Below are 21,317 nucleotides of genomic sequence, written 5' to 3'. Positions count from 1 at the left end.
AAACCAAAAAAAAAAAAAAAAAAAAAAAAAGTATAATTTTGTATTGTTTTAAAATTGGGAGCCAGAGAGATAGCATGGAGGTAGAGCATTTGCCTACATGCAGAAGGATGGTGGTTTGAATCCTGGCATCTCATATGGCTCCCCGAACCTTCCAGGAGCGATTTCTGAGCGTAGAGCCAGGAGTAACCCCTGAGCGCTGCAGGGTGTGACCCAAAAACCAAAAAAAAAAAATACCAAAACAAACAAACAAACAAAAAAAAAACAAAAAAAAATACTGGGGCTGGGGAGAGAGCTTTGGGGACTAAAATGCATGTAGGCACTCAGGTATGCTCCCTAGCACTGTAGTCCCCACCCCTGAGCACCTCTAGGATGATCCTCCAAGTGCCACATTTAGTAGTGGTGCCACTGGGTATGGCCCAGCCCTCCCTTCCCTCCTTAACCTCACCCCCCCAACAAAATCAAGGCAGTACCACCTGGGTTGTATAGGCCTGTCTCCTACCATTATGAACTCTGTGACAGAAATCCACAAATGTCACTACATTTCAAGTCTTCAAGGGATCCTGAATTTTTTTTTTTAAAATTTTGAATTTGGGTCACACCCACAGACTCCCAGAGGCTAATTATTTTCATTTATTTCCTTGTACGTGAGCTGCAGTTTAACTGCCAACTCTGCCCTGGCACTCCAGGGCTAAATAGGGCGTCTCTTACCAAGCTTTACTTCCTCTGAGGCCATGGAGTCCCCCACCTCAAAGTCGGAGCTGATTCTCTTCCTGATGAAGCGTAGGTACAGCTCACTTCGGGCATTCATCAGCGTGACCTCAGTCAGAAGAGGATCCAGTTCCCTGAGATACAGAGAGTAGAAGTAGTCAGTGGGAAGCAAACGGATTCCCTCAGATACAAGAGCCAGGAGCAAACACAGGACCCAACTTTCTTCTCACAGTGCCCTGGCAGGCAGTTCTGCTGGTCAGTCATCCCAACAGTGACTGAAAATATCAGATGGCCACCGGGTGTGTGTTTTGTATGCATGTTCCAACAAACTTGTTTGGAGAGGAAGTGTGTTTGGATTAGTAGTCTGATGGGACACCGGAATTCGAACCAACCAGGATTCGAACCAACCACCTTTGGTCCTGGATCGGCTGCTTGCAAGGCAAACGCCGCTGTACTATCTCTCCGGGCCCGGATTAGTAGTCTGAGTAAGAATGATTATTGCTTCATTGGCAAAGAAACCCTTGGGGCTGGAGAAAAAGTATATTGGATAGGGTTACTGCCTTGCACACGACGGACCTGGATTCATCCTGGCATCCCAAATGGTTCTCCATGACCTGCCAAGAGTGATCCCTGAGCTCAGGGAGCAGCCCTGTGCACCCTGGATCTGACCCAAAATTAACACAATTGGGTAACTCATACTTCCTGTCTTAAAAACTAATACAAAGGGCCCGGAGAGATAGCACAGCGGTGTTTGCTTGCAAGCAGCCAATCCAGGACCAAAGGTGGTTGGTTCGAATCCCGGTGTCCCATATGGTCCCCCGTGCCTGCCAGGAGCTATTTCTGAGCAGACAGCCAGGAGTGACCCCTGAGCAATGCCAGGTGTGGCCCAAAAACCAAAAAAAAAACCCAAAAACCTAATACAAAGCAATCTATGGCATTGAGGGAGAGGAAGAGAATAACTTCAGTACTTAAAAACCACTAGAAATGATTGTTTTGGTGGGGCACACCTGGCTTACTCAGGGGTTACTCCTGGTGGGGCTCTGGGGACCATGTAGGATGCTGGGGATTGAATCCGGGTTGACATTGTGCAAGGTAAGCGCATACCTGTAATCTTTCTCTCACTCTGGTAATGATCTATTTTTTCCAAACATTCTTTATAGCACTGTACTTCATAAATACACTCTTATTTATATGACATTGATTCATTCCATCAAAAACAAGTCAGAGGTGAGACCTTTTCTTTTCTTTTTTGTTTTTTGTTTTTGGGTCACACCTGGCAACTCAGGGGTTACTCCTGGCTCTTCGCTCAGAAATCGCTTCTGGCAGGCTCGGGGGACCATATGGGAGGGATTTGAACTACTGTCCATCCTGGGTCGGCTGTACGCAAGGCAAAACACCCTACCACTGTGCTACCACTCTGGCCCCACAGAGCAATTTCTGAGTGACATAAAACTACTAATTCATGTTCCTACAGGATCAAGAAAGGATCATTTTACCTTGGTTCAATTTTTTCTGCTGCAGAATTTCTCATCAAGTTGTTCTGGACTTGCCGGAACTGCAGAGTGCACACACGGGAGAAATGAGTTTACTCCTTTTCCACCAATTCTCCCACCTGCCCCTGGCACATAGTGGTATTTGGACTGGCTGATCCTATCCAGGCAACTGGGTAGGATTTTAGGTGAGAAGCTGGAGATTTTCCGGCTAATGCTCCCCTCTGTTACTGTGTTTAGAAGTGACACAGTGGCATTCTCTAGCCCACTGTCTAGAGCACCCCATCTAGAATTCTACAAAGGAAATTTCCTAGGCCACCCCATTTTGAAGTCTTTTATTCTGTTCAAAAAAAAAAAAAATAAAGGAGGGGCTGAAACAATAGCACAGAAGATGGGGAGTTTGCTTCCACACAGCTGACCTGGGTTTGACCCTGGCATCCCATATGGTCCCCTAAGCCTGCCAGGAATAATTTCTGAGCGAAGAGTCAAAAGTAATCCTTCAGTGCTGCTGGGTGTGGCTCAGGGGAGAAAAAAAAAAGAGCAGCATTCTGAAAAACATTCTGAAAAAGCAGGTACTATCTTGGCACTTAAAAAATATGGAGGAGGGGATCGGAGAGATAGCATGGAGGTAAGGCATTTGCCTTGCATGCAGAAGGATGGTGGTTCGAATCCCGGCATCCCATATAGTCCCCTGTGCCTGCCAGGGGTGATTTCTGAGCATAGAGCCAGGAGTAACCCCTGAGCACTGCTGGGTGTGACCCAAAAACCAAAAAACAACAACAACAACAAAAAAACAACACTATGGAGGCATTTTGATACAAATGACTTGCTATGAAGTAGAACTTTAAGAAGACAGAACTTGGGCCCGGAGAGATGGCACAGTGGCGTTTGCCTTGCAAGCAGCCGATCCAGGACCAAAGGTGGTTGGTTCGAATCCCGGTGTCCCATATGGTCCCCCGTGCCTGCCAGGAGCTATTTCTGAGCAGACAGCCAGGAGTAACCCCTGAGCACTGCCGGGTGTGACCCAAAAACTAAAAAAAAAAAAAAAAAAAAAAAAAAAGAAGACAGAACTTGGGGCTGGCGCGGTGGCGCTAGAGGTAAGGTGTCTGCCTTGCCAGCGCTAGCCTAGGATGGATCCCCTGGCGTCCCATATGGTCCCCCCAAGCCAAGAGCGATTTATGAGCACATAGCCAGGAGTAACCCCTGAGCGTCACCGGGTGTGGACCAAAAACCAAAAAAATAAATAAATAAATAAAAAAGAAGACAGAACTTGGGGCTGTAGACAAAGTAGAGGAGATAAGGCTCTTGCCTTGTACACTGCTAACCCAGTTCAATCTCTAACATCCCATATGGGCCCCCTGAGCCCTGCCAGGTGTGATTCCTGAGTGCAGAGCCAGGAGTAACTCCTGAGCATTGCCAGGTGAGGCCCCAAAACAAAAAAACAAAAAAAGACAGAGCTCTCATCACAGCATGGGAAGGCATTGCTGTGGAGCTGTGGAGCAATGTCCTGTGTGATGTGCCGTGAAAGCCCCTCTCTAGGTCCGCCTTAGTCTGCAACTGAGCCCGGCATCATCCTGACATAATTACAAGTCCCAAGGAAGCTGTGACAGGTAGGGTACAGGTTGGTCTATCTGTCTTCAGAGTCTAATTCTCTCCCATCTGCATCATTTCCCACCCCCAAGTCATTCTCTTCAGTGCCCTGTGGCTGCTTCCCACTCACCCTGTCCCTGTGCTCACCTGCTGGTGATAGTCTCTCTGTTTGACGAACTTGTCGACCACCTTCTCCACCTGTCGGTCACACTCAACCTGCAGGTATTTGATCATGGTATAAAGCTTCCCTGGCCCATAGTATGTCTCCACTATGGGCTGGTGGGTCTCCACAATGCGGGCAATCCCTAGAAAAAAGGAAGAGAGGGGTCGGAGAGATAGCATGAAGGTAAGGTGTTTGCCTTCTATGCAGAAGGACGGTGGTTCGAATCCCAGCATCCCATATGGTTCCCCGAGCTTGCCAGGAATGATTTCTGAGCGTGGAGCCAGGAGTAACCCCTGAGCGCTGCCGGGTGTGACCCAAAAACAAAAACAAAACAAAAAAAAAAAAAAAAAAAAAAGAAGGAAGAGAGGGTGGGATCCCAAAAACTCTTCCCACCTTCTTTTGGTTTTTGGGCCACACCTGGCAATGCTCAGGGGTTACTCCTGGCTCTGCACTCAGGAGACATTCCTGACAGGCTCAGGGACCATATGAGTTGCTGGGATTGAACTGGGCCTAGCCATATGCAAGAAGGCAAGTGCCCTACTAACCCTCTCTATTGCTTCGGCCCTGAAGAAAAGTGGTTCTTATCAGTGCTGGATCTTATCAGATCCTAATCTGTTAACCTTGTTAACAAGGCTTCATATATCAGCAGGTATTGAAGAAATTATATGGTTAGGCTTTACAGGAATGCTTTTGGCAATCAACATCACTCTCTATCCAATGGTTTTTGGGCTAAATTTATTGTTTTTTGTTTGTTTTTGCGTTCTTTTTTTTTTTTTTTTTTTTTTTTTAAATTTTTAGATCACATTCAATGTGCTCAACACTTTTTCCTGGCTCCTCTCAGGGCTTATTCTGATAATTTTGTGGGTCGGACTCAGGTTGGCTACATGCAAGGCGAGTGCCCTCCCAACTGTCCTAGCACTTTGGCCCCTAAACTTACTCTTAACAGGTTGGGTCTTTGGGCCCAAGCAATAGCACAGTGGTAGGGTGTTTGCTTTGCACAAGGCCAACCCCGGACAGATCCCAGTTCAATTCCCAGGATCCCATATGGTCCCCGATCCTTCCAGGGGCGATTTCTGAGAGCAGAGCCAGGAGTAACCCGATTGCTGCTGGGTATGAACCAAAAACCAAAATAAAAAAAAAAAGAGGAATTTAGGTCTTGAAGGTGAGGATCAAAAAAACCCGAAAGACGCTGGAGTGATATCAAAGTGGTAGAGGTGGGGGTGTTTGCCTTGCATGTGGCCAACCCGGGTTTAATCCCCACCATCCCATATGGTCCCCAAGACCAGGAGTGATTTCTGAGTGCAGGGCCAGGAGTAACCCCTGAGCGCTGTTAGGTGTGGCCCAAAAGCAAAAACAGAAAAAAAAGAAAACCCTGAGAGACTAGTTCTTTTTTGGCCACACCTGGTGGTTCTCAGGGGTTACTCCAGGCTCTGCACTCAGGATTTACTTAGGCTTAGGGGGCCATATGGGGTGTCAAAGTTTGAACCTTGGTTGGCTGCATGCAAGGCAAACACCTTATCCACTATACTCTTTACTCTGGTCCCTATGAAAGATTAATCGTGACTACTAATCTTGAACTGGGAAAGTAATTCTCCATAAGTAAATAGTAGAAACTCTAGGACTGAGTTAAAGGCACTGTGCTGGAGGGGACAGAGGTGGCTGGAAGGGAAACTGGAGTCTGGAGACCTGCCTTCAAACAGGAGGGTCAGTGTGTCTGCGAAGATGACGGCTGCTCTTCGGTCACTCCCATCTGTCCCGAGCACCAGTAGCAGATTCTCCTCGGCTTTACTGGCCACCTGGAAGATGGGAAGAGCCAGATAAGTTTCTCAGACCAGGAGGCAGCCCTGCTTTTCATTCCTGGCTTCCTGCAGGTGTTCTTCTCCCCAAGTTTCTCTCGAAGCCTGAAAGCTTGGGAAGCACAGAGGGACATTTGGGGGAGGGAAGTGTCCAGAGAAGCCAGGGTGTCAGACCAGAGAAAAACCTGGACAGTAAAAGGCAAAGAATAATGGTTACCTAATAATGGATACATATTGGTGAACTGGGGCTGGAGGATGAGACTAACTGAAGTCAAGACTGTTTCTTGGGGCATGGAGGTAAGCGTTTGCCTTTCATGCAGAAGGTCACTGGTTCAAATCCCGGCATCCCATATGGTCCCTTGTGCCTGCCAGGGGCGATTTCTGAACATAGAGCCAGGAGTAACACCTTAGTGCTGCCAGATGTGACCCAAAACCTAAACCGCCCCCCACCAAAAAAAGAATACCGTTTCTTTGTCAGAATTAACTTTGTTTTTGTTGCAGGGAGCCACAACTGCCAGTGCTCAGGGCTTACTCCCCGCAGGGCTTGGTGGGGTGGGGGCTCCATATAAGGTGCTCCAGAAAGAATCTGGGTCAGCTGCATGGAAGGTAAGCATCCTGCCTGCTGTATTATTGCTCCAACCGCAGAATTTAACTTGTAAGTGACTTCATCTCCTTTACATCAGTGTGGCTTAATTTAAAATTTATGTTTAGCCAAACCACTTAAAACAACTTCGAATGATCTTCAAAGAAGCCAGCTCCAGGGCCCGGAGAGATAGCACAGCGGCATTTGCCTTGCAAGCAGCCGATCTAGGACCAAAGGCGGTTGGTTCGAATTCCAGTGTCCCATATGGTCCCCCGTGCCTGCCAGGAGCTATTTCTGAGCAGACAGCCAGGAGTAACCCCTGAGCAACTCCGGGTGTGGCCCAAAAACCAAAACCAAACCAAAACAAAACAAAACAAAAAACAAAAGTTAAAAAAAAAAATTAAAAAAAAAAAAGAAGCCAGCTTCAGATGGCTTAAAAACAGTATGGGCCCGGAGAGATAGCACAGCAGCGTTTGCCTTGCAAGCAGCCAATCCAGGACCAAAGGTGGTTGGTTCGAATCCGGGTGTCCCATATGGTCCCCTGTGCCTGCCAGAAGCTATTTCTGAGAAGACAGCCAGGAGTAACCCCTGAGCACCGCCGGGTGTGACCCACCCACCCCAAAAAAAGTGTGATTCGAAAAAAAAAATAGAAAAGTGTTATTTGGCTTCTCAGATAGTTTGCATTTTAATTTCCCTGGACTTCACTGGGTCTGCTGGAAGTCATTGTGCATCGGCAGGTGAGTAGGCACACAGTCACCAGGCGAGAGTGGACAAGTGCTGTATGCATGCACCTCGTTCTGCCATCAGGTATGGTATGAAAAAGGTCGTCCAATACAAAGGCTAGAGGCATCCACAAAAATTGGAGCATTCTGTGTGCAGTGAGGAAGCACGGTCCCACCAAACAACCGGGGTCGTACCTGCTTGCAAAGGTATTCCGAGAACTTGCTCAAACCATCCTCATGCAGACCGAGCAGCGGGAAGATCTTGAAGAAGCGTTCCACCTGCGGGAGGTCGCCTGCCTCAGTGGCAGCTGCAAACTTCTCTGTCACGATGGCTCGGAGACGCTGCTCCGCTTCCTGCAGCAGTTTCAGGTTGGCATCAATCATGCTCCCTGAACAATGGGGATACAATGAGAATAATGTGGGGCCAGATATATGGTACAATGGGTAGTATACTTGCCTGGCATGCAACCTAACCAGGTTTGATCCCTGGCACCAGCTATAGAAGTCCCAGGAGCTATTCCCTTAGAGCAGATTCAGGAGTAAGGGTGTGGCCCCTAAACTAAACCAAACTCAAAAAAAGAGAAAGGCTTCTTATAAAGTGTATACACAGAACACATCTGTTTACTACTATTCATTAAAAAAAGGGCTAGAGAGATGCATGCCTGTGCGCATCCTGCAGGCCTGGATTGGATGCTTGGCACCTCACATGGTCTCTCCAGCACTGCCAGAAGTAGCTTCAGAAGGAACTCTAGATCAGTGAGATAGGAGCAGTTCCTGCGGAGTATTAGGTGTGGCTTATCCACCCCAGCCCATAGGAATATACATTGTATGTATATGTAATAAGCTCCGTGAGACACAGAATTAGCAATATAGCAATATCCATGATTAAAATACAAACCATCTATAATCTCACAGCAGAGAATCAAATGAAAAAGATCACTTTTGGGCAAGAAATGTGCCCTATAAGGCTGGCACTCAGCTGATCTGGGTTTGATATGCATTATCCCATATGGGTCCCCCAGAGCAGCAGGGTATGACCAAAAAGGAAAAAGAAATGTGCCTTTAAGAATCAAGATTTCGGGGCTGGAAAGATAGCATGGAGGTAAGGCATTTGCCTTTCATGCAGAAGCATGGTGGTTCGAATCCCAGCATCCCATATGGTCCCCTGTGCCTGGCAGGGGCGATTTCTGAGCATAGAGCCAGAAGTAATCCCTGAGCGCTGCCGGGTGTGACTCAAAAACCAAAAACCAAAAACAAAAAAAAGAATCAAGATTTCTCGGGTTGGTGAGATGGCATGGAGATAGAGCATTTGCCTTTCATGCAGAAGGACAGTGGTTCGAATCCCGGCATCCCATATGGTCTCCCAAGCTGCCAGGGAGTGATTTCTGAGCATAGAGCCAGAAGTAACCCCTGAGCACTGCTGAGGGTGACCCAAAAAACAAACAAACAAAAAAAGAATCAAGATTTCTGAAAAACTAGAAAAGGTAATTTATTTCATTAAAATATATTGGGTTCTGTTTGTTTGCCTTGTTTTTGCATCATGCCTGGCAGTGATCAGGCTGACTCCTGACTCTGCAATCAGGGATCACTCTGGGGTCCACTTGGAATGCTGGGAATTGAATCCAGATTGGTTATGTGCAAGGCAAGCAGCCTATCCACTGTATTATTGCTCAGGCTCCAGAAAAAGTTTGTTAGAGAAGGCCACATTTCCTTTTTGAGATATGGACAGAATTTTGAAACCTAAAAAGAAGGAACATGTAGTCTAGAGAAAGGGAGTAAATGAAGGCAAATAACAATAATAGAGAAAAAGAAAATTTACCTCACAGTATTGCTGTGATACTGTAATAATACTGATAAGTAGTTATTGCTTCTTTCAATACTAATTATTAATACTGATCAATACTGACAAGTTACCTTGATATGATAAGTATTAGTACTATGATTCACAGGGGAGGAACTCAATAAATATATGCACAATAAATATGTATGTATGTGTTTAAACAGCATCAGAGAAGGCCAGAGAGAAAAGAAAGAGTGGCAGAAGTTCATACTTTAAGAGGCAACAGTAGCTCTGGAGTTAGTTGCCTTTTCTTTATTGCTCTCCTGAGATGACCTAAATGCTGCTTTTTATGGTTTGTTTGTTTTAGGGCTGCACTTTGGCTAGTTTTGGCTGTTACTCAAGGGCCATTCCTGGTGTTGTGTTAAGGGAACCAGCGACAGAACCCAGGTTTCTTTTATGCACTCATCCACTGAGCTCTCTCTTTTTCTCTGGTTCTGACTACCACCACCAGCTAGGTATCATGCAACTGAAGGTGGGAGTTGTGAAAAATTTGGCAATAGGGGCCACAGCAGTGGTGCAGTGGTAGGGCATTTGCCTTGTATGTGGCTGACCTAGGAACTGATCGCAGTTCAATCCTCTGATGTCCCATATGGTCCCTCAAGCTAGGAGTGATTTCTGAGTGCATATCCAGGAGTAACCCCTGAGCACCACCAAGTGTGGTTCAAAAACAAACAAAACAATAAAAGTAAAAAAAATAAAAAACCCGGGGCTGGAGAGATAGCATGGAGGTAAGGCGTTTGCCTTTCATGCAAGAGGTCATCGGTTTGAATCCCAGTGTCCCATATGGTCCCCTGTGCCTGCCAGGAGCAATTTCTGAGCATAGAGCCAGGAGTAACCCCTGAGCACTGCTGGGTGTGACCCAAAAACCACAAAAAAAAAAAAAAAAAAAAAAAAAAACCCAAAAAATTTGGCAATAGCAAAAAATTTGGTTATGAAATACATAACAAGTAAATTTCAAATTATACTTAATGAATTAGAAGTATTTCCTTTTTGTTGTTATTTTTGGGTCATACTCAGCAGTGCTCAGGGGTTACTCCTGGCTCTATGCTCAGAAATAGATCTTGGCAGGCTTGGGAGACCATATGGGATGCCGGGATTTGAACCACCATCCTTCTGCATGAAAGGCAATCACCTTACCTCCATGCTATCTTCCTGCCCCAAGTATTTCTTTTTTTTGGTTTTTGGGCCACGCCCGGCGGTGCTCAGGGGTTACTCCTGGCCTCCTGGCTGTCTGCTCAGAAATAGCTCCTGGCAGGCACAGGGGACCATATGGGACACCGGGATTCGAACCAACCACCTTAGGTCCTGGATCAGCTGCTTGCAAGGCAAACACCGCTGTGCTATCTCTCCGGGCCCAGTATTTCTTTTTTTTTTATCTTTGGTTTTGGGGCCACACTCAGCAGCATTCAGGGGTTACTCCTGGTTCTTCACTCAGAAATCTCTCCTGGTAGGCTTGGGGGACCATATGGATGCCAGGTATCAAAGCTGGGTCTGTCCCAGGTCGGCAGTGTACAAGGCAAATGCTCTACTGCTATCACTCTGGCCTCCATCAAGAGTTATTTCTAGCAGGGCTTGTCTATGTTGTATTTCTCAGGTGAAAAGAAGTTGTGAGTGGAAAGTTTACAAAGTCCTGGTCTAGGGCCTGTGTCAGGTCTTCTACCAGAAAAGGAAACTTCTCAAGGACAAATGCTTAGACCTCAGGCTGGTATCAACAGTTGGAAGTTACCTTCTTTGCCCTGGCGGCTAAGCTCAATGACTGACTTGTCCAGGCACAAGTACCGATGAATGTGGGCGGCAGCCTGCTCATAATCTTCATTCCTTAGAGCAGTCTGGACTCCATCCATGCAGAACTTCAGGTCCAAGATGTCATCTGCTCTCTGGATGGCTTGGTAGAGACGGTTCTGCAGAAAGACTTGATGCTTAGAGATAATGTCTTAGTCTTAATGTTCAAGAGATAATGTCTTAATATTTTTGATATTAAGGACAAAATCATGCATTAATGGCTGGGAAGGTAGCTTAGTCATATATGAAGTCCTTTGCTTAATCCCCAGATCTGCAAACAACTGAAAAACCCCCAAGAGATCCAAAATTATTTCCCCCTATTTCTGTTCTATTTTTTGGCCTCATGTGGCAGGGAATTATGTAGAGCTGGGGGTTGAACCCAGGCCTCAGACTTGCAAAACATGTACTCAATCCATTGAGCTATCTTCTGGCCCTCTGTTTTACTTTTATTGTTGTTGGGTTTTTTTTTTTGGGGGGCGGGGGGAGTTGTGGGCCATACCTGGCAATGCTCAGGGGTTACTCCTGGCTCTACACTCAGGAATCACTCCTAGTGGGCGGGGGGACCATGAGAGATGCTGAGGATAGAACCCAGGTTGGTCACATGCAAGGCAAACTCCCGCCCCTACTTTTAATGTTTAGAGTTACAACCAGCTCAGCTAAGGGATCACCCTGGGAGGGCTCAGTATACCATAAGCACTGTGCACGAGCAAACCCAGTGTGTGATTACAGTCATAAGAGGAGGGTGTTGGGGGATAGCAAAAGCGGGAAGGAGAAGGAAATTCTATAAGAGATGGAGTAGAGGGGCCCGGAGAGATAGCACAGCGGCGTTTGCCTTGCAAGCAGCCAATCCAGGACCAAAGGTGGTTGGTTCGAATCCTGGTGTCCCATATGGTCCCCCGTGCTTGCCAGGAGCTATTTCTGAGCAGACAGCCAGGAGTAAGCCCTGAGCAATGCCAGGTGTGGCCCAAAAACCAAAAAAAAAAAAAAAGAGATGTAGTAGAAGGCTATGTCAATGTATTCCTTCTGGAGCCTGCATAATTGCAGCCCCCTAGCCTAGGTGGGTTTATTTTTGTTTGTTTGTTTTTGGACCATACCCAGCAGCACTCAGGGGTTACTCCTGGCTCTGTACTAAGAAATTGCTCTTGGAGTCCAAGTGACAGCACAGCAGTAGGGCATTTGTCTTGCATGCGGTTGATCTGGGATGGACCAGGGTTAAATTCCTGGCATCCCATATGGTCCTCTGAGCCTGCCAGGAGGATTTCTGAAAGAAGAGCCAGGAGTAACTCCAGAGCACTGCTGGGTGTGGCCCAAAAGAACAACAACAGAAAGGAAGGAAGGAAGGAAGGAAGGAAGGAAGGAAGGAAGGAAGGAAGGAAGGAAGGAAGGAAGGAAGGAAGGAAGGAAGGACCAGAGAGATAGCATAGAGGTAAGGCATTTGCCTTTCATGCAGAAGGACGGTGGTTCAAATCCTGGCATCCCATATGGTCCCCTGTGCCTGCCAGGGGTGACTTCTGAGCATAGAGCCAGGAGTAACCAGGAGTAACCCCTGAGTGCTGCTGGGTGTGACCCAAAAACAAAAAACAAAAACAAAAAAAAGAAGAAAAAGAAAGAAAGAAAGAAAGAAAGAAGGAAAGAAGGAAAGAAGGAAAGAAGGAAAGAAAGAAAGAAAGAAAGAAAGAAAGAAAGAAAGAAAGAAAGAAAGAAAGAAAGCAAGCAAGCAAGCAAGCAAGCAATCAGAAATCGCTTCTGGCAGGCTCAAGAGTCCACATGGGATGCTGGGAATCGAACCTGGGTCTGATCCAGGTCAGCCGTGTGCAAGGCAAACACCCTACCACTGTGCTATTGCTTTGGCCCCTTGTTTTTTGTTTTGTTTGGTTTTCAGGTCATACCTGGCAGCATTCAGGGGTTACTCCTGGCTCTATGCTCAGAAATCGCTCCTGGCAGGCTCGGGGGACAATATGAAATGCCGGGATTCAAATCATCGACCTTCCGCATGCAAGGCAAACGCCCTACCTCCATGCTATTTCTCCGACCCCCACCCTTGTTTTATTAAATTTATCTGATTTACCGACACACACTATACCAATTGTCCCCCATTTGTTCTACTGAGCCTGTTTAGTTAGAGGTACTTTCTTTAATCTAAGTAATGTTTAACTAAGGATAAACACATTCCCTGCTCTGCCATGCATAGCCTTTATTCTGAGTAGTATAAGAGAAGCTTTCTTCCCAATAAAGATTTGTCATTTGCATGACAGAAAACTGTCTGTATCCTTATTTCAGAGGGTCACTTCCTGGTCTCGGGAATTTCCACAGCCTGGTTGGTTGCTCATAAGACAAAAACTTTTAATGACTACTTAGAAAATGTAAAAATATGGTATGCATTATAGATATATTTTCAAATCTGGACATTTCTGGATTTTTTTGCTTGATTGCCCTGGCTAGAACCTTCAAGTACAACATTGAAGAGAAGCACCATAAGTGTTGACATTTGATATATTGTTCTTGGTCAGTTTTTCACCAATAAATATAGTGTTATTTGTGTGAAATTTAAAATTATGCCCTTTCTGAGATAAAGGAAGTTCCCTTCCAAATTTGTTTGCTTTTTATCATAAGAGGCATTGAATTTGGTTAAAAGTTTTTGGGTTTTTGGTTATTTTATTTCATTATTGGTTTTCGGGCCACTCCCATTTGACACTCAGGGGTTACTCCTGGCTATGAGCTCAGAAATCGCTCCTGGCTTGGGGGTACCATATGGGACGCCGGGGATCTAACCCCGGTCCATCCTATGCTAGTGCTTGCAAGGCAGACACCTTATCTTCCTTCCTTCCTTCCTTCCTTCCTTCCTTCCTTCCTTCCTTCCTTCCTTCCTTCCTTCCTTCCTTCCTTCCTTCCTTCCTTCCTTCCTTCCTTCCTTCCTTCCTTCCTCCCTCCCTCCCTCCCTCCCTCCCTCCCTCCCCCTCCTTCCTTCCTTCCCTCCTCCCTCCCTCCCCCTCCTTCCTTCCTCCCTCCCTCCCCCTCCTTCCTTCCTTCCTTCCTTCCTTCCTTCCTTCCTTCCTTCCTTCCTTCCTTCCTTCCTTCCTTCCTTCCTTCCTTCCTTCCTTCCTTCCTCCTCCCCTCCCTTCCCTCCTTCCTTCCTTCCTTCCTTCCCTCCCTCCCTCCCTTCCCTCCTTCCCTCCCTCCCTCTCCCTCTCCCTCTCCCTCCCTCCCTCCCTCCCTCCCTCTCTCTCTCTCTCTCTCTCTCTCTCTCTCTCTCTCTCTCTCTCTCTCTCTCTCTCTCTCTCTCTCTCTCTCTCTGCTCAGGGTTACTCCTGGCTCCATGCTCAGAAATTACTCCTGGCAGGCACGGGGGACCATATGGAACGCCGGGATTCAAACCGATGACCTTCTGCATGAAAGGCAAATGCCTTACCTCATGCTATCTCTCTGGCCCCAGGTTATGTTTTGAGTCTATAAAATGATTACCATATTTTTTGTATCATAAGATGCACTTTACACCCCAAAAAAGTATATATTGAGGCCAGAGAGATAGCATGGAGGAAGGGAGTTTGCCTTGCATGCAGAAGGACGGTGGTTCGAATCCCAGCATCCCATATAGTCCCCTGAGCCTGCCAGGAGCGATTTCTGAGCATAGAGCCAGGAGTAACCCCTGAACGCTGCCAGGTATGACCTAAAAAAAAAAGTGGTGTGTCTTTTTTTTTTCATTGTTTTAAATTATCTTTAAACACTGTGATTACAAATATGATTGTAGTTGTATGATTACAGTCATGTAAAGAACACTCCCCTTCACCAGTGCAAGATTTCCACCACCAATTTCCCAGATCTCCCTCCTCCCCACTTCATCCACATCTGTATATGAGACATTCATTCACATTGTTATCATAGTTTTCAGTGTCGTTATTTCTCTTACTGCACTCATCACTCTATGTGGTGAGCTTCATGTCATGAGCTGCATCTACATAGGTAGATGGGGGGAAATAAGGGTTGGAACTGAGGCAGTAAAAGATTAGAAATGAGCTTTGTAGGGCAGTATCAAGTCACAATACAAGATGGATATTATGCATATATAAACTCTATGAATACAATACTATCAATAGGAAACCAAGGAGAAAAAATTTCCAGTGACTCTTCCAACATAAACCAGTGCTAGAGGGGCCGGAGAGAAAGCATGGGGGTAAAGCGTTTGCCTTTCATGCAGGAGGTCATCGGTTCGAATCCCGGAGTCTCATATGGTCCCCTGTGCCTGCCAGGAGCAATTTCTGAGCCTGGAGCGAGGAATAACCCCTGAGCACTGCCGGGTGTGACCCAAAACCACAAAAAAAAAACAAAACAAAACAAAAACAAAACAAACAAACAAACAAAAAACCAGTGCTAGAAAGTGATGCGTCTTATGGAGGAAATGCTGCCTGGAACTGAAGCCTGAGTGCAGGGAAGGAGAGCATCTAAAATCTATGTGCGTCATATAGAGCAAAAAATATGGCATGTGATTTTGTACTTTTCTTCTTCCAACATGACACATACTGATTGATTTTTTCAGATGTTAAACGAAACTTATATTTCTGGGACAAATTCTACTTGGTCATAGTTAGGTTCTTTTAATAAATTATTGATTTGCTAGTATTGTCAAGGATTTTTATTATCTATAGCCATAAATGTTACTGATTTGGAATTTCTTTGTTGTTATTGTTCGTTTTTGAACCATACCTGGCAGTACTCAGGGCTTAATCCTAGCTCTGCACTCAGGGATCAATCATTCCTTATTGACCTTTGGGGACTAACCTAGATCAGCCATGTGGAAGTTAAGTGCTCTCCCTGATGTACTATTTCTGGGCCCTGGTTTGGAATTTTTATTTAAGGTAGCTTGGTTTGCATGTTCGTTAGATTTGTATTGATGCTGTTCCTAACTTGAACATGGCACATTCTCCACTGACTTCTAGAAATTTAAACATTAAAATCTCATGAGATTACCTTAGCCAGGTCAAGCTGGCGGACTTTGCTGGACACATTCTCCGCTAAATTGCAGGTAAAGGTAATCATTCCAGCAAGTTGCTTTGCGTCTTCTTCAATTAACTGCAGGTTGGGTCTGGAGATATACAATGTCAGGACACATTATCCATAAGGACAGATAAAAAGAATATGAAATGCTTTTATTGGACTAGAGAGAGTACAGCAGGTAAGGAGTTTGCCTTGCATGTGGCAACCCTGGTTTATTCCCTATCACTACATATGGCCCTTTGAGTACTACCAGGAATTACCCCTCTACACAGAACCAGGAGTAAGCCCTGAACATAGCTGTGTGTGGCCCAGAAGTCCATGCCCCGCTGCCTAAAGGGAAAAAAAAAAAAGAGATAATTTTATTTTTGCCAAATGGAGAGTCTTTTTTTTTTTTTTTTAATTTTGCTTTTGTTTTTACACCTCACAGTGATCATGGGCTTCCAATTAGTGTTCACTCCTGGTTATGCTCAAGGATTTATGGTAATTATGTGTTATTGGGAAATCAAACCCGAGGATGGCCACTTCTAAGGCAAATGTCCCACCTGCTGTGCTATTGCTCTGGTGACCTCTTGTTTCTTCTGTTTTTGTGTCACACCAGATGGTGCAAAGGGCTTCTTTTTTTTTGGGGGGGGGGGATACTGAGCAGCACTCAGGGGTTATTCTTGGTTCTGCACTCAGAAATTACTTCTGGCAGGCTCAGGAGACCATATGGGATACCAAAATTAAACCTGGGTCAGTCATGTGCAAGGCAAATGCCCTCCCTGCTATGCTATCACTCTGGTCCTAGGGCTTACTTCTAGATAAAATTAAAGAGTAACTTCTGTAACTCTGCAGTATATAATATACTGGCTCTTAAACTTGGTCCTCAAAATATATCTGAATTGCATTGTGTTAATAAAATACAGATTTTGGGAGCAGGAGTGATAGCACAGTGCGTAAGGTATTTGCCTTGCACATGGCCAACCTAGATTCAATCCGTGCTATTCCATATGGTCCCAAGACACCAAGTGCAACTTGTGAGCACAGAGCCAGGAGAAACCCCTTAGTGCCACCAACTGTGGCACCCAAAAAAACCAACCAAAACAAAACCAAATACAGATTTTGAGGCTCGATCCACAGAGTTTCTGAGTTGGTGAGTTTATATACCCTTAGGTGTTTCTTTTCTTTCTTTTTTTGTTTTTTTGAGCCACACCCATTTGATGCTCAGGGGTTACTCCTGGTTAAGCACTCAGAAATCGCCCCTGGCTTGGGGGGACCATATGGGACACCGGGGAATCAAACCACGGTCCTTCCTTGGCTAGCGCTTGCAAGGCAGACACCTTACCTCTAGCGCCACCTTGCCGGCCCCAGGTGTTTATTTTCAGTAACACACTTTCACATATAAAACTAAACAGTCTGGGCGAGTGAGAATAGACAGCTCAGTTGCAAAGCATATACCTGGCAAGTGTAAGGCCAAGAATCCAATTCCCAATTCTGTCCACAGCCACTGAGTGATGTCAGAAGCTCTGCTGTTTGGGGTCACCAGTGCCATCAAAAAGTGTGCAATTCCAAAGCAACAACAATAACAAATGCAATCTTTAGTGTACCACAAGCAAGTGTGTAACCCCTGGCAAGTACTACAACTAAAAACGTGAGCACTAGCAATGGCAGGAACATTAAGTATAAAAAATAAGTAGAGTGAGGAATGTGGCTTACGGGCTTGTTCCTTGGGGTTTGATTCTTGGAACCTATTCCAGAAATCCATGGAGCCATTCTAGAAATAGGTCTGGAATGAACCCTGAGCACCATCAGTTATGGCTCAAACTGCCCCCCCCACAAAAAAGAAGAAAGGAAGCAGAGTAACATATCCCATGGAACCTGTTAAAATTTATAGTAGCTAATGGTAAGGATTTTGCCTTGCATGCAGCCAATTCAGGACGGATGGTGGTTTGAATCCCAGTATCCCATAGGGTCCTCTGTGACTGCCAGGAGTGATTTCTGAGCACAGAGTCAGAGTAACCCCTGAGTGCAGCCAGGTGTGACCCAAGTTAATAAATTCTTTTTTAAAAATAAATATATAGGAAGGGGGAAGGGGAGGGGAAAAATAAATAAAGGCCTGGAGAGACTGCACAGTGGCAGGGCATTTGTCTTGCACGTGGCCAACCCAGGACGGACCCAGGTTTGATCCCTGGCATCCCATATGGTCCCTGGAGCCTGCCAGGACTGATTTCTTAGTGCAGAGCCAGGAGTAACTCATAAGTGCCATAGGATGTAGCCCAAAACCAAAAATAAAAGTTCGACTGGAGTGATAGTATAGTAAATAGAGCCCTTGCCTTGTACATAGCTGATCTTGGTTCAAACCCTGGCATCCCACATGGTCCCCCAAGCCTGCCAGAAGTGTTTCTTTTTTTTTTTTTTTGGTTTTTGGGCCACACCTGGTGACGCTCAGGGGTTACTCCTGGCTATGCGCTCAGAAGTCACTCCTGGCTTGGGGGACCATATGGGATGCCGGGGGATCGAACCGCGGTCCGTCCTAGGCTAGCGCAGGCAAGGCAGGCACCTTACCTCCAGCGCCACCGCTCGGCCCCCAGAAGTGTTTCTTGAGAATAGAGCTAGGTGTCGGCCTTCCTCCTCTCACTCCCCCACAAAAAAAAGTGTGTAGAATTTATAGTGGATGTTGCTGAGAGGAAGAGACTCACCCCATTCGATGAAGAGCGACCATCTTACTTTCAATGGTATTTTGCTGTTCCAAAAGAGCATCCAGCTCTCTCTCAACAACTTTCTGGAACACAAAGAAACATTCTGTCATCAGAATGGTCAGAGTAAACTCTAAGAAAGAATAAGCCCAGGTGGGGATGCTGGATCAAAGGGTTGGAGCTTTACATGTAGGAGCCCAGGTTATCCCTGGCACAGGCACTATCTGATCCACTGAACAGCACTGAGTGTGGTCCTAAAATAAAACCCAAATTTGATCTGAACCAACTAAAGAATAATTCCTATTTCAATAGTCTCTTCTTTCACTGTGATCCTCTAGGATTTGAGTAATTTCATTTTTGCACTTATCATACTGCAGTGATTATGAATTTATAAAAATATTTTAGTTAGCAGATGAACACTATAATTGTGATAAGTAAGCCTTTATTCAATGTAATTAGCATAATGATTAATACTGGACAGCTAAGCAACTGAAGCTTCCTTAAGTAGCAATTACAAAGTCTTTTCAAAACAAATTTTCTTAAAAGTCAGTACCAAGATAAATTTATCATTTCTAAAAATAGGGTAATATATACCCCTAAGGCTGTTGGGTGAGCAAAATGGAATCATAAACATAATGTACTTAACACACAGTATGTGGTTAAACTAATTAATAGTAGTCTTTGGTAAAATTTTTATTAAAATAATTCAGCACAACTGAAGGAATCCTTCCCTTATGAAAATTATACACTATAAATACAGAATTAACTTGGCTTCAACAGTAAAATCACTTAATTTCCAGTCTTTCCCAAATTTGATTTAATCTATAAATTTGAGCATAGGTACTGTACTTTTTTTTTTTTGTTTCATATAGGATGCCAGGATTCGAACACCATCTGTTTGAATCAGCTTCATGCAAGGCAAACGCCCTATCACTGTGCTAACCCCGAGGTACCATACTTTGAGGCAGTGAGATAGTACAGTGGGTAAGGTGGTTATTTTGCAAGCTGACAACCAAGGTTGATCCCTGGCATATCCTATCTATATGGACTTGGGGTGGGTAATAGATTTTATAACACATATTTCACTGGCAAATCCATCTAATCGCTAGAGTTGGTATAAGTTAACTTGTGCAAATCAAAGCTATCAGTGATTCAGCACCCCCCAAGCTAAAACTGCTTTTTTTTGGGGGGGCACACCCGGTAATACTCAGGGGTTACTCCTGGCTATGCACTCACAAGTCGCTCCTGGCTTGAGGGACCATATGGGACGCTGGGGGATTGAACCACGGTCTGTCCTAGGCTAGCGCTGGCAAGGCAGACACCTTACCTCTAGTGCCACCACGCCGGCTAAAACTGCTTTTTGTGCTCAGTCTAAATCTTTAAGACTTTAAAGAACAAGCACTAAATGTTGAGAGCAGAGCTTAGCTCTCTTTCTTCTGATTGGCTTGGAATCAATGATACTAATATTCAAAAACTATATTGAGAGCCAAGAAAATAGTAAAGGGGTTAGAAAGGAACATTAAAAATGAAAGGAATCTTGGAGAACATAGTCCACATCCATCACTGGACACAACCTGCAGGCTACAAGAGATTAGGTGATTTCTCCAAGATTAGAAAATTGTGCCTGAGGTCGTAAAACCTGGGGGGGGGGGGCAGTGTCTAGGAAGTTGTGTTTTAAATCAACAGGCTAAAAAGATAGCCGCCAGTCATTTCCCAGGATAAATCATTAAAATGCATCAAATTTAGTTGACATGCTCAGGAATAACTCATGACAGGCTCTGGGGATCATCATATGGGATGCCTGGAGAGAACCCGGTTCTGTAGCGTGCAAGGAAAACAAAACCCACTGCTTGCTGCCATTACATCTTGCTTAAGTGTGACTACAAGGAGACAGCTTCTGCTAATTTTTAAATTGCTAAACTAACGCAAGGCCGTCTTTATTCCTATTTTGAGAACCAGGTGAGCCGATGTATATAGGCCATCATCTCTTCCAGTGGAGAAACCCGGGGGTGGGGTTCAGGATCAGAGCTGTCAACTGGGGGGGTGGGGCCACCCATCAGAGGAGAACATCAGGCTGAGAGGAGGGAGACGGCGGGTCTCCGTCGACACTTGTGAGGATCGAGTAAGCGCTTTGGTGTCCCTCGCCAGGAGAGACTTTCCTAAAACCCGCATTTCCCCCAAACTGACAACTTGTACATTTCACTGCCCCTAGATCCTTCTTGGAGAAAGAGGCTCAGCCCGCCCCACCTCCTCTCCGCACAGTCGCTCGTACACAGCCTCCAGCTCCTGCAGCTCCGTCAGGGAGCGAATGTGCTCGGTGGATATTTCCGAGCAGCGGCTTCCTCCTCCTCCGCCTCCTCCTCCGCCACCGTCCGGCGGCGGAGGAGCCACTGACAGCTTCGTCTGGGTCTCGAGGTCCGCCATCTTGGTCCTCATTCCGACTTCCGGTTCCTCAAGGCTCCCTCCCCGTTGGCGCGCCGCGTCGTCGGGGCTGCCCGAGGATATGCCTGATGAACTGAGTTTTTGTTTTCCTAATCTAATTCCAAAAACCTATTTATTGTGTGTTTTCTTGCAAAAAACATGATTGAGAGGGTCTATTCTAAACTTTGGAATGCTATATAAACGCGAGCAAAACTTTTTTTGGGATATACCTATTCTTCAGGCACCTATAAGGGGACCTTTTTCTTCTACGCGCCAACCAGCGGGTCCTTATCTCGGAGCTAATGGCGGACGCCGGTAGGTCGGCCTTACCTGTGGCTTAGGCCTCGGGAAAGATTCAGTATCCGTCGGATATCGGCGCCATCCTCTCCGCTTCGGGGTAAAACCGCATTCCTCCGACTTCCTCGGGGTCGGGAGGCGGAGAGTAACCTTGTAGGTGGGGGGATCGAGCATTTGGTAAGGGGGGATTTAGGCCGTTTGGGCCTGATTAGGAACGGAGAGGTGGTGCGGGGTGAACGCATGGGGCTCGGAAACGGC

At 45.8% G+C, this 21,317-nt stretch overlaps 1 protein-coding gene across 1 annotated transcript in view; it reads right to left on the bottom strand.

Annotated features, from left to right (window-relative positions):
* Nucleotides 1-20,777, bottom strand: part of COG4 (component of oligomeric golgi complex 4) — a 30,652-nt gene extending 9,875 nt beyond the window's left edge. The window contains exons 1-9 of the mRNA XM_049786489.1: nucleotides 20,589-20,777; nucleotides 18,345-18,427; nucleotides 15,640-15,754; nucleotides 10,619-10,793; nucleotides 7,248-7,441; nucleotides 5,642-5,747; nucleotides 3,936-4,093; nucleotides 2,205-2,263; nucleotides 709-842 (exon numbers count right to left, since the gene is read on the bottom strand). Of these exons, the coding sequence (XP_049642446.1) occupies nucleotides 709-842; nucleotides 2,205-2,263; nucleotides 3,936-4,093; nucleotides 5,642-5,747; nucleotides 7,248-7,441; nucleotides 10,619-10,793; nucleotides 15,640-15,754; nucleotides 18,345-18,427; nucleotides 20,589-20,777 (1,213 nt within the window). The remainder of the gene's footprint in view (nucleotides 1-708; nucleotides 843-2,204; nucleotides 2,264-3,935; nucleotides 4,094-5,641; nucleotides 5,748-7,247; nucleotides 7,442-10,618; nucleotides 10,794-15,639; nucleotides 15,755-18,344; nucleotides 18,428-20,588) is intronic.
* Nucleotides 20,778-21,317: the final 540 nt, after the last annotated feature.

The sequence above is a fragment of the Suncus etruscus genome, chromosome 14, assembly GCF_024139225.1.
Source record: "Suncus etruscus isolate mSunEtr1 chromosome 14, mSunEtr1.pri.cur, whole genome shotgun sequence".
Taxonomy (NCBI): Eukaryota; Metazoa; Chordata; class Mammalia; order Eulipotyphla; family Soricidae; genus Suncus; species Suncus etruscus.
The sequence above is the reverse complement of the archived record's forward strand: the minus strand, read 5'-3'. Positions and strand labels throughout refer to the sequence as shown.